The 12,141-nt window shown below is 32.8% G+C and overlaps 1 protein-coding gene across 1 annotated transcript; it reads right to left on the bottom strand.

Moving 5' to 3' along the window:
• Positions 1–1,302: 1,302 nt before the first annotated feature.
• On the bottom strand, positions 1,303–11,936 carry LOC148614723 (uncharacterized). Its single transcript, XM_088586201.1, has 5 exons — positions 11,838–11,936; positions 10,685–10,731; positions 7,294–7,353; positions 6,736–6,792; positions 1,303–3,033 (listed from the first exon to the last, which is right to left on the bottom strand). Exon 5 carries the CDS (start codon positions 2,960–2,962, stop codon positions 2,450–2,452), a length of 513 nt encoding a protein of 170 aa, XP_088442327.1. The 5' UTR covers positions 2,963–3,033; positions 6,736–6,792; positions 7,294–7,353; positions 10,685–10,731; positions 11,838–11,936; the 3' UTR covers positions 1,303–2,449.
• Positions 11,937–12,141: the final 205 nt, after the last annotated feature.

Genomic DNA, 12,141 nt, shown 5'->3' with positions numbered 1-12,141 from the left:
GTGCAATATAGATGGAGCTTTTTAGCACATAAATACTTTATGTTTGTTTGAACAAAGTGCATTAAAACATAATTTTAGATACAATGTATAATACTTTTAAATACTAACAAGCGTGCTGAAAGTATTTCATGACATTAGTCCAAGGGCCATAACTTGACAAAATATCAACGGCCTTGATCAAAGTTTCAACTTGATCTCCATTTTTCGTTTTATACGTCGCACCTATACAGGCAAATGTGCCGCACATGATATTCATTTGGTTTGCATCATATGATTATCATATGAATTGAGCACCATATGATAATCATGTGTTCAGTTAAAATATGATTATTGCATGATTGTCATATGATAATCATATGCTTTCAAGCCAAAATTAATATATAAGAATCATACTAATCATATAACTATCATATGTTAAATATCAGATTATAATGTGGCATATGAGGCAGTGTACCCTAAACTTTCCTTATATATTTGGAAACATCCCTACAACACCTGCGTATGGAGTTTTCACATCACAACTCATATGATATGCCGTATCTACACAGATTATTTGTACCGCGCTAGACTTCTTACTCGTGGATCGTTACGGAGTATCCATCTGCACCATGAAAAACTGATGAAGTTTAAAAAAATTATTTCCAAATTTACCAGATACAAGATTTATGTGGTTTCTATGTCTCTTATAAAAACATGTGTAGAATAATTATGAAAACCTATGAAAAATGCTGAATTTGAAACATAATTGATTTCAATTCGCTTAATTTAAGGGGGCATAAATATCTTTAGTTTTGTTATGCATTAAAAAATAAATTATGACAAGTGCAGGGAAATTATTAAAACATTGGAAAACATGCCATTTTATAAAAAAAAAAAAATTCAAAGATAAGTTTAGCTCATCAACAAAAAGGACTTAGTACATGCGTTACATGGTACTTTATATATTTAGATTTAATTCGAGAACGAATGACAGGAAATAATATCAAACAGTGTTATGCTAAAGTGCCAATATCCATCGTCCTCTTATTCATTTCATATGATCACATGAGAAATATTCTTGTTAACGTCCCCATATTCGTTATCATTTATTTCCTGAACGTTTTGTAAACCGTAGAACGTTGCAGGGATTCAAGCATCTACCAAACAATGTTCCGATTTATTATTAAGCTTTTTAAGCTTGAATCAAGTACCTCTAGAACATTCCTTCGCCCCACATACTTTATATAGGTCAAGTATTATAAGCGTGTCCAAGTGTGTTTTTTAATGTCATGCAATGTAATTTCACATGAATCATGTCGGGTTATAACAAGATATACAAGGTGGTTGTTCAAAAATGTTCACTTAGATTGAAATCACAAGTTGCATCCCTTTGGTTCGTAAGCTAACATATTCAATTTTTTTACGAACAAAACATAAACTATCATACTTTCATACAGAAACTAACTGTTAAATCGTCTGTTATAAGTCGTTCAAGAATACTTAATTAGTTTCTGACTTCGTAAGCAAATTAGTTTCTTCTTGAGGTTTGTACAATTTGCATGAAATGAAAAAAAGATTGAAGTCAAAATGTTTTGAAACACTACATTCATACACATTATATCATTTATTGTAAATAAATTGATCAAAATCCGTACATTGATCAAAATGTAAATAAATATCAGTTATTTTCGTGTCTAACGTTTGATGAATTTAGACATGATCGGTAAAACCAATGAACAAAATAATAAAAAAGATTACATATAAAATCTGAAGATAAAACAAAAGACATAACACAACAAATAAAGCACTAGAAAAAAAGAACTCCCGCAAAAAACCTAAGCTTACATCGGGTGCTCCGAGAAGATGAGCATGCACTGCTTCGCAAGCGCCGTCCGTCCTATTGCATTTGAAGTAAATATGGTTATAGTCTAGCAACAGTGATGTAGCTACCTGGCACGAGTCACAAATAGGTTCCATCAAAAACAGTTCAAACTGTTTTACAATTAACAAAGTATCAGGATGTAGATAAGGTAAATAATGCAGAATGATGGAAAAATATCCGAAATAGACACATTGATAATCATAAAACTTGGGACAATACTAATGTAAAAAGTCTAGAACGGTACAAAAACTTTGTGTAGTACCTAATTGTAAGTAGTCTAGCGCAAAACAAAAAGTCTAGTTTTGGCAAGCTCTGGCATAACGTATAAGTTGTGATATGAAAAAAGAATAATCAAGGGAACCAAGGTTATAGCGGTAATCAAAACAATGTAATCTAGGGACAAAGACCAGACATGGAAAACAGACATACACAACAAAGAACATAAAGTAACTAAAATTATACATACAAAATAACAAAAGCAAATGAGCAACTCGGACTCCACTAAAAACTGGGAGCATGTACCAGGTGCACCGGTAGGGTAAGCGTCCTCTGTTTTTCTAGAAACACCGCCGAATTGCTCATAAAAAGTTAATTCCGCGGTTGATAAGGATTCATATAATCTTTTTTCTTCATTTCGACAGTAGATTCATACTCATGAACTTCAATGTTTTCTTGTATAAGTGGTTGATAAGGATTAAGATAATACTGTTTTTCCAGTTCGCCAGTCCCATTATATTCCTTAATTTTGCTTTCTTCTTCTTCATATCCCACATAGGGTTGCAGATATTCGTCTTCAGTTTGATCCGTTGTTGTTTTCTTGACATGGTGGTCTATTTCCCTATTAGACTGGTGTGGGTCAAGGTGTGCTTTTTCGTTAGACTGGCTGGTTGTTGTTTCTGTATTTAGTCTCATATTATTCGTTCCGAGTGTATCAGTCTCTGCTCTATTTGGGAGTGTCGGAGGACAAATTTCTATACTATCTATTTCAATTCTATTACCTTCATTTATTTCATGGTATCCATACACATCAATATTGTCAGCATTGCCCACTTCTATTCCATGTTTAACAGAAGACGTAGTTTTTCCACATCTACATCTCATATAGTTTATTATCGAACATATTAATAGCAGAACGGTTAATACACTTATAGTTGTTATCAGGAAAATATTATCTGAAACGAAAATAAATCTAGTTAAGTGAAATACATTGATTGTCTTTATTAAGTGTTTATTTAATGGATAACACGTCTTAGACACATGTATAACCATTAAGTATCTATCTCTTATTCAGTAGTTTGTTACAATCTATTCAGATATTCAACTAACGATTTCTTTTTATAAAGTCATAGGTTACATCATGAAACAATTTATTTACTTTGCATTTCGTTACGCTGTCCTTCCCTCCTCTACCTTTCCCGAAACGTATTTTTAAACGCATCATAACTGTAGTAAGACAAGCATGTATAAAAAAAACGAATTAAAAATTTGAACCCAAAAGAAGTACCAGATTGTTGTACGAAAAAATATTATGACGAGAAAGAGATTCAGCGAAATAAGAGCAAAATTTTACCAAATACAAGTCAGACCTATTACATCATCTATAATATGCAGGTAGTATCCTTTCATTAGTTTTTGGTAATTCGTTTCATATTAATGTGGTTTCATAGAATAAAAAAACAGATCAGTTAAGAGTGGCACACCTCCGATAAATAATGTTAATGATTGCCCACCCAAAATGACGTTACTGTATTGGTTGTAGTTTCCATTTTTTTGTGTGTTACTGTACCAGCGCAAACATACGAACAGCATTCGTTTGACTTCAGAATAAACAAAATGACAAATAACGCTTTTACGATGAATATGATTTTATGTTTTTCTTCTAACCAATACAAAACAAAAATGGAATCTGATTAGTGCGAATAGACTGTAACGGCACACATTCCTATGCATACGCACAGTTTATGATTGTAGTTGCCACGACAAGCTTGAACGATTGTCTGATGCCTGTTTCTTGAATATTAAACTGGACAGATATCATCATCAGGTTCGTAATACATGTAATTCAAATACCGTTTCAACAAAGTAAAAGCTTTTCTAAACGTCTTATTAAACAAGAAAGTAAGAGAAGTCACGAGATTGTTTTGGTTGTCGTCCATATGACCTAGAAAACCAGCTGGTTACTTATCGAATTACTTGCCTTCCGCTCATTTTGAATTTCACGCTCAAGAAACAATAAAACTAAATACTCCACAATCCACCACCAAATGACCTCAATTGCGACCAGTTCGTAAATAATGTTTAATCGAGCCTTTAGTGGGCGATAGAAATGCTTCGATTTTACGGGGATTCGGGAAATAACCTAGCTAGAGAAGAATTGAATCTATGATTTTACACGTCAAATAAAGGAATGGTGCATGAATAAAAGTAACATATATCAAAGTACTAGACTACAATTGAACGTAAAAACAAATCATAGTTTGTTTAATGTCATAACATCAGAAAAGCCCCAACAAAACGAGAAATATTAAAACAAACTCGAAAAAAATTGACCCCGTAACCGAAAGGACTAAAATGCAAATTCAGACATATTCCTGTTTACGTGGCCTACACCATTATTAAAAGAGACAACATCAGCTTTAATGGCCGAACTTTTGATCTAATATTGATTAACGAACTCTAAACTACCATGACATAAGCCAATAGTTCGTTGCATATGACAACCCCGAAAACGAATCGGAATCGAACGAGGAAAAAATCCTCAAGCCATCACTAAAATATTCGAAAACATGAAAGAAGAATTCGAAGTCGGTTGGATATTGAGCTCAAGCAATACGGCCATAAAGAAGCTTTAGTACTAGTGCAAAATTTGAAACCCTTTACCAGAATTTTAAGTTCAAGTTTCTAATTCATGTGATTTGTTCTTTATTCATTAATAAACACCATAATGAAAGCATCCATACATCATTCGAAACTTCATAAGTGTCATGTAATACAGAGGTATATTGCTGAGTCTGCCAAATTCACAAATAAACTCCTTACAACTTCACTTTCGGTAGTGAAAAACTTAAGTTACTGTGATAAAACCTACTATACTAGTGGCGTGAGTTAGTAGATTTTCAAGAATTCAAAAGACCTAAATGTGCCTTTTCCTATTAGCCTTGCAGTTGTAAACAACATACTACATTGTACACCACACTACCACCTCACAAGCTCTAGTTGTTTATGCGACCCGTCGGTATACCTATGGAAATTAATTGTGTGCAACTCTTTGCCGAACCTCTCCTTCATTTGTATGAAGCAAAATTTTTTCAAGAACTACTATTGGAAAAAAGAGAAGCAAGTAGTCCAGCCAGTCAAGTTCAGTTTCCATTATATAAATTTATTCTGTGAAATCTTAGTTTCAATGGTTAGCTACATCTGATTTACCCACAACAACTTGAAATTGATGAAACAATGAGTACACGTCCCCTGTCTTACCAATATACCAATATCTTCAACCTATGAAGTATTCATTTAAGAGTTTTTTAGTTTTTTTTTTTTTTTTTTTTTTGGGGGGGGGGGGGGGGGGGGAATTGTAAACAGGAATCCTGATCTCTGTAGATCATGGCTATAATTAAATAAATTTCTTGATAAGGAATACGTTTCGTCTTTGTATATATATTAATACAGAGCTTTTAAGGTCGTCATACCGACATTTAATTTCTATCTTACAGATGAGAGAATATTTTTTTTTCAATTTAGCGTCCTGTGCTTTTCCAGAAAAGCAGAGGACGCTTACCCTTCAGGTGCTCCTAGTTTTTATTGGAGTCCGAGTTGATCATTTACTTTTGTTACTTGGAACGTACTATTTTATTAACTTTATGTTCTTTGTTGTGTTTGTCTGTTTTCCATGTCTGGTCTTTGTCCCTGGATTATGTGTTCTTTTAATTTCCACTACAATATTGGTTTCCCTGATTACTCTTAGATTCAACGTCTTAAGGGACCAGATTGAAAACCAGCCGAATTTGACACATATCAGCTGCAATGGTGTAGCTCCTTTGGTATGCAAGTCAAAGGAACTAAGCAATGTGACTTATTTAGATATTTTATCAATTACAGTCATAATTCATACTACCATCGTATGAGGTCGTTAAAATTACCTATACATTTTATTTCAAATCTTAAAGTATACTATTTTCATGATGTTATTTTTTTTCGCATGATTTTTTGCTATGTTATAATCTTTTTCAAGATCAAATACTCCGGCGATTTAAATACGCTGGTGGAATTGTTAAATTGTTTTATGGAAATTTTTTATCATATTAATTTTATATGTATATAATTTGTATATATGTGGGATAATGTCCTACATTTTAGCATCGTTTTCTCTGTTTACATCATTATATTTTGTTAAATTGAATGATATCACCCAGGAGTTGATTGTTTTTGATATGACGGCTTTGTGATTACTGACAGGAAGATGCAATATTCTTGAAAAGCTATACCCGAATTATACTCTCTTACGATATGACGGATACCGCTTGGGGATCAAAATATACTCTAATTGAACATCCGATGAAACTCCCGTTTTTTGGTAGCTCGTATTGCTAGTTTTTTTTTTTTTTTTTTGTGCGACGTCGTCATGTTTTCTACATATTCAGTTTAATTGTGTAATTTATTTTATACAGTGTGATACATTGTGTTTGTATGTCATCTCTGCTTCCTGTTTTGTACAGTGAACATACTTGGATTTTGATGGATTTGAATTGTCCCATTGATGACGCTACATTATTTTTTTTTCTGACATTTTTTGTGTTTCTGGCTACGTTTACACACTAATAATATTAATCAACACATAGTTACAAATTGATAAAAAATGTTTTATGCAAACTAACCTGGGCTCTTATTTATAGTTCCTGCCGTTGTAGTAAATTGAAAATATGCCGTTGTCTCTCTTAAAAAGAATATATGTAGGTTTACAAACCGTTTGTTTCTGAAATTGAAATAGTTAAATACTGTACTTGTAACATTATCGAGTAATATATATTTCTTATTAATATATTATCAATCTTAAATGAGAATATTTTATATCAGCAGACGCACAATACTTTAATTCTTTTTATTTTCGTCAAAGTCAGTATGTTGTTAATGTTAATGGTAGTGTGCGCTGGGTGAAAACGGGAGAAATTGCTAACATTTTTTATTACTGGAATATAACCACTTCCTCATCTGATTATAAAATGTTCACAATCATAGGGCATAAAACAAAAGATAAACAAAACTTTAGTCATTAATTTCATCTTTGGTGTTTAGACGGATTGATGTTTTACTGCCGAAAAGCTTTCTTACATTATATAGTGACATACAAGGCATTTTTCTGGTTTGTACACTTGTTGTATACATGTAACTAAAGCATCCCACAAAATGGGGCCTTTGTTTCTAAATAAACTAACCAGAATCCTCACGAACTGTTTCCAACTGTTTTGTCGTGTCTTGGAAATTGGATTTATCCTCTGTAAAAATACATACACAAACACATTCATATATAGAGTCTAGCCAGCTGAGTGGTCAAAGACGCATGACTGTGCAGGCGGTCTTGGTTGCTCAAGTTTTCAAAGCCATAAGAAAGGATGGTATTGATTTGGAAGATATGGCTTTTAGAGAATTAAGGGCCAAAAGCAAGAAAGCAACCATTTCATAGAATTGTACAATAGACATGTACATAAAATAAAAGCAAATGAATGTCCTTAATATTGCTCTACAATTTTCTATACCACTAAAATTAGACCGGTATTAATGGTTAAGGTTTGAACCTTGAAGAAATGATTGGCCATAAGAGGACCAGAAACAAGCATTTTAGTGATTTCTGAAAAGTTAAGTACCAGATACAAGTAAATTGGGTTTGTTTTAGATACTACAAGGTGACATCTTGGAATTTGCGACAGTCTGATTAAGGACTAGGGGTCAAAAACAAGCATTTTTCTGATGTCTGGAAGATATCTTGAGTAAAGCAGAACTGATCTCCTTGAAATTGTACAACAATGTGCCTTTTTTAAAAGGAAATTTGAGACTGATTTGAACCAAATAGGTGTAAAAACGCCACATTTATTTTGGCGAAATTCTTTTTCTCAAATGGAAAGTTCATATTGATATAAAGCAAATGCGGACCCAGAAAGGCCACATTGATTACGATGAAATTCTCATCCTGTCTGAATGCAATTAAAATTCAAAGCCTTATCAACCTTGAATAATGTTTCAATACTTCCTTACAAGGTTTAACCCTACATTAATATGAAGCTGTTCAGCTGAACGCATTCTATCGGCTTATGGGAGTTTACATTTTTTAAGTACAAATATTTAACTGTATGACATACACTATGTAGATATGTTTTTTTTTTACAGTGTAGTAATCATTGTGTTATCAGGTCTTTTGAGTAGAACTTAATTCTGACATAGAGCCCTCATTGCCTTCGTGGATTGTTATGGTGTATCCATCAGCACTATGAAAACTGATTTATTCAACGGGTCATAGTTTTCCTTTCCTTGTTTGTCTACCCCGGACTTGACTTTTTATGAGCAATTCGGCGGGTATTTCTAGACAAGCAGAGGACGCTTACCCTACCGGTGCACCTAGTCCATGCTCCCAGTTTTTAGTGGAGTCCGAGTTGCTCATTTACTTTTGTTACTTTGTATGTATGATTTTAGTTACTTTATGTTCTTTGTTGTTAATGTCTGTTTCCCATGTCTGGTCTTTGTCCCTGGATTACATTCTTTTGATTACCGCTATAACCTTAGTTCCCTTGATTACTCTTTAATTATATACTATGTATTTATTTCAAAATATTTTTAGTTTATTTGCATAGTTTTGCTAGTCCAATTGGCATCGAATGTTTGGGAAATTAATAATGCAAAACCTCTTAAAATCTCAACACAAAACTACAACATACTGAAATTGATTGTGACGACCCATTGGTGGTCCAAAAGTTTATACATTCATTTGTTACAGAACAATATATTATTTTACACTAATTTAATTAACAATGTTGCAGTCTTTGATAAATAAATCTAAAGCTTAGTTCTGAGAAAACCAAGTGCCCTCCATTTCTTCTATGTATAGCAGAGAAAATATCTTCAATCATTTCACCCCCTAATTTCAGTGTGAGTTTATAGTGAAAGAGGTGTCAATCCTTCCTTCCAGTTCCCATAATTTAATATTACTCCTCCTACACCATTAGAGGGAATTTATTGAGACTTTCATTTAAATGCGAAAATTGGATATTTTGCATTCACGTGATTACATTGCATGCACAAAACACGATTATTTCATGTCAGCTCAGAATGATCCATTTTTATTGATTAACCCATATGGTAATGTAGTATTCATTAATGCATGTTAAATAATGCCAGCTTCATACTTTTAAATGAAATAAACACAGTAGTTGCTAATGTAGACCACATTATTAAAAATTTGACTTCCGTGGACAAGTGATCATAATGTTTTCAACATGAATATTGCATATAATTGTAGCATCAGCTTCTGTTGATACCGTGATATTAATGCAAACACATTCAAGTCAAAACGAGCAGTACCAGTCTGTGTCCACACTTGTATACATTAAATATATTTAATTCAGATTTTCAAAGTGATTTTCTTAATTATCTCATTTTTTAAATGAGTTAAAGCGATATATTTCTACTGATTTTACTGAGTTCTAACATCACGTGAATTGTATAGTAAGATACTAGTCAGGTAAAAATAACATTTTTTTTTTGGAATGAAAATATTAAAAGAAAACAAAGTCATTAATATTACATGTAACAATTTGCACAATTTCACAATAAATTTCAAGATTCAGCCCAACATCGATATTTTCAATTGACATAAATAAATATCAGAAATGATATCATTACAAATGAAAGTGAGTTTTCGGTGATTTAATGAAGTAATGCACAAATTCAACCCCATTTCCAAGAGTTTTCAAGAAACTTTTCAGAGAACAATTTGAATAACAAGAAATTCTTAATAAATATGGTTTTTTTTTAAAGAATATGATATAATTAACCCTTGAATGAGTGTTCAAGGAAACCAAGGTCCGAATGTAAACCAAAATAACCAAAATAACACGTACAAAGAAAGAGAAGAAAATGAGAAACTCGGACCCGTCTTAAAACTAGGAGTAAGGACCAGATGTCCAGTAAGGTCAACTGTTCTTTGCTTTTCTAGAAACACCATCGTTGCTCATAAAATGTCCCGTCTCAGGTCGATAATTGAGAAAAGAAAACAAGGACGATATAAATACACCGGTTCTTATGATGAAGATGGATACATTATAATGATCATCGAGTACATGATGACGACCATAATACTTTTATGGTAATGCAACATATCCCTGTTTCAATAGTCTAGTTTTAAGAAGTCTAGCGCGGTACAAAACAATCGCATAAGTTCGGCAAGCTCTTGCATCAGGTAAAAGTTGACATTACAGAATGAGAAGTCGTCGCATTTGTCGCATAATTTGGTCATGAGTTTTCCTTTTTCATCCATTTCTGAGAGTTGGTCGAGATATGAGTCCGACCTAATAGTGCCTGTTGTATCTTTTATTTCCAGTCCTTAAGCGTAAAAGCAGTGTAAAAAGTAATGGTGCATTCGTTGAAAATAGCGTTTAACATGCTTTATTGGAATCAATTATAATTGAATCATCCACTATCATACTGATTTTTTGTAAAATTCAAATTTGCGCTTAAAATCGGCTTATTAGACAAAGAAAAATCTTAATTTTTACCTAAATTACCAATATGAAATCGTTCACAAAGATGGAATTTACATATTTGTTCCACACTTACCTACTGTAATTGTTGTTTCACTAATGCATCCATATATATAATGACACCTGTAATCAAAAGAATGGTAAACAATACAACTGAACGCTGTTTTTACTTCATTCACTTCTGGGAACCGCAATTGGCATACCGGTACCGTGGAACAAGGTAGTAGACCTCTAGTAGACCCCATATGCTATTTTTAGAATTATAAGTCTAAACACGCGATTTTTGTTTTCAGATAAAACTAAAAATATGCACCTAGTGAAATATGCATTGAATCAGTAGATACGGAACTTGTTTGTTTGTTTGTTTGTTTGTTGGGGTTTAACGTCCGGGCAGCAATATTTCAGCTATATTCAGACGATGAACATGAAATTGATGATAAAATGAACATGAAATGATGATGAAATAAAAAAGGGATTGGACACAAGGACGATGGGGTCGACAAATTTTAATTGCCACTTGAAAAAGGGAGAGGTGGGTGGGGTCGGGCAATTTAGCCTCCTGTTTCGGAGCCCTATGGTTCCTACTCCGGGAGATACGGAACAGTCTATTAATATAGAAATCAGGAAATGAGTCGGGTATGACTGGTTACAAAGAGAAAGACAGTCTAATATTTGTTATAGAATTAATATAAAATGTATTATTAATTATTTTGTACTTAAATGCCTTGTATGTGTTTTAAAAAATTCGATTTGTAAGGAGTGTGATGTTAAATAATTGGATTAATGCGAAAAAATCTTCCTTTTGCAAATGGTAAATAACTGTGCAGTTAATCCTATCTGATCCTGCAACATTGATTACTCTTTTGTTTAATCATCCCTTTCTTCTAAAACTGCTTTTCAGAAATATCCTTAAAATTGTAAATTTATTTAACAAGAATTATGTCTTGTATTCGTTATTGTTATCCTGTTATTTCCCAAAATGTCTATGTCAATTTGTGTACAATGAAAAAATAGTTCCCTTCTTTCGTATAAAACTATCTCTTAACTTAACTAAACTTTGTTTTAGCAGAATAAAACCATCACCAAAAAAGCATAAACATGCGTAAATAAACAACTAACTAGCTTCTTGTAACATTCAACCATCACTATGTGGTCAAGGAGACATTCTCCTTGAACCTGGACCTGAAGTGATCCATATGCGTTTAATTGGTAAAAAATTATATTTGTACCTTTGATTATCTTTACGTGTGCATTCCTCTCTGCATAATATACCGTAATATCCTCCTGAGCATTTATTTCTGCATTTTTGTCCATGGAAACCGCTTGGACACACTGTAGAAAAGATATGTTTTCAGTGTTTTTTCCAGACATCATTTTAACATGAAATAGTCAGTATTGCTTATCAAGGAGCTTAAGGTGATTTTAGACAATGCCTATTTTTCAAGGATCTTCTATAAAATAAAATGCTTTTCAACGCGAAGTGTAGAACTATCGCAGAGGTCCAATCCAAACTAATTTGAACACGTATGGACC

Source organism: Perna viridis, chromosome 6, assembly GCF_037379345.1.
Source record: "Perna viridis isolate PV_CMFRI_1.1 ecotype Kerala chromosome 6, ASM3737934v1, whole genome shotgun sequence".
In the NCBI taxonomy this organism is placed as follows: Eukaryota; Metazoa; Mollusca; class Bivalvia; order Mytilida; family Mytilidae; genus Perna; species Perna viridis.
The sequence above is the reverse complement of the archived record's forward strand: the minus strand, read 5'-3'. Positions and strand labels throughout refer to the sequence as shown.

Excerpts from the sequence above, each read along its gene's own strand:
- LOC148614723 (XM_088586201.1), bottom strand. The coding sequence starts at position 2,962 with ATGAGATGTAGATGTGGAAAAACTACGTCTTCTGTTAAACATGGAATA.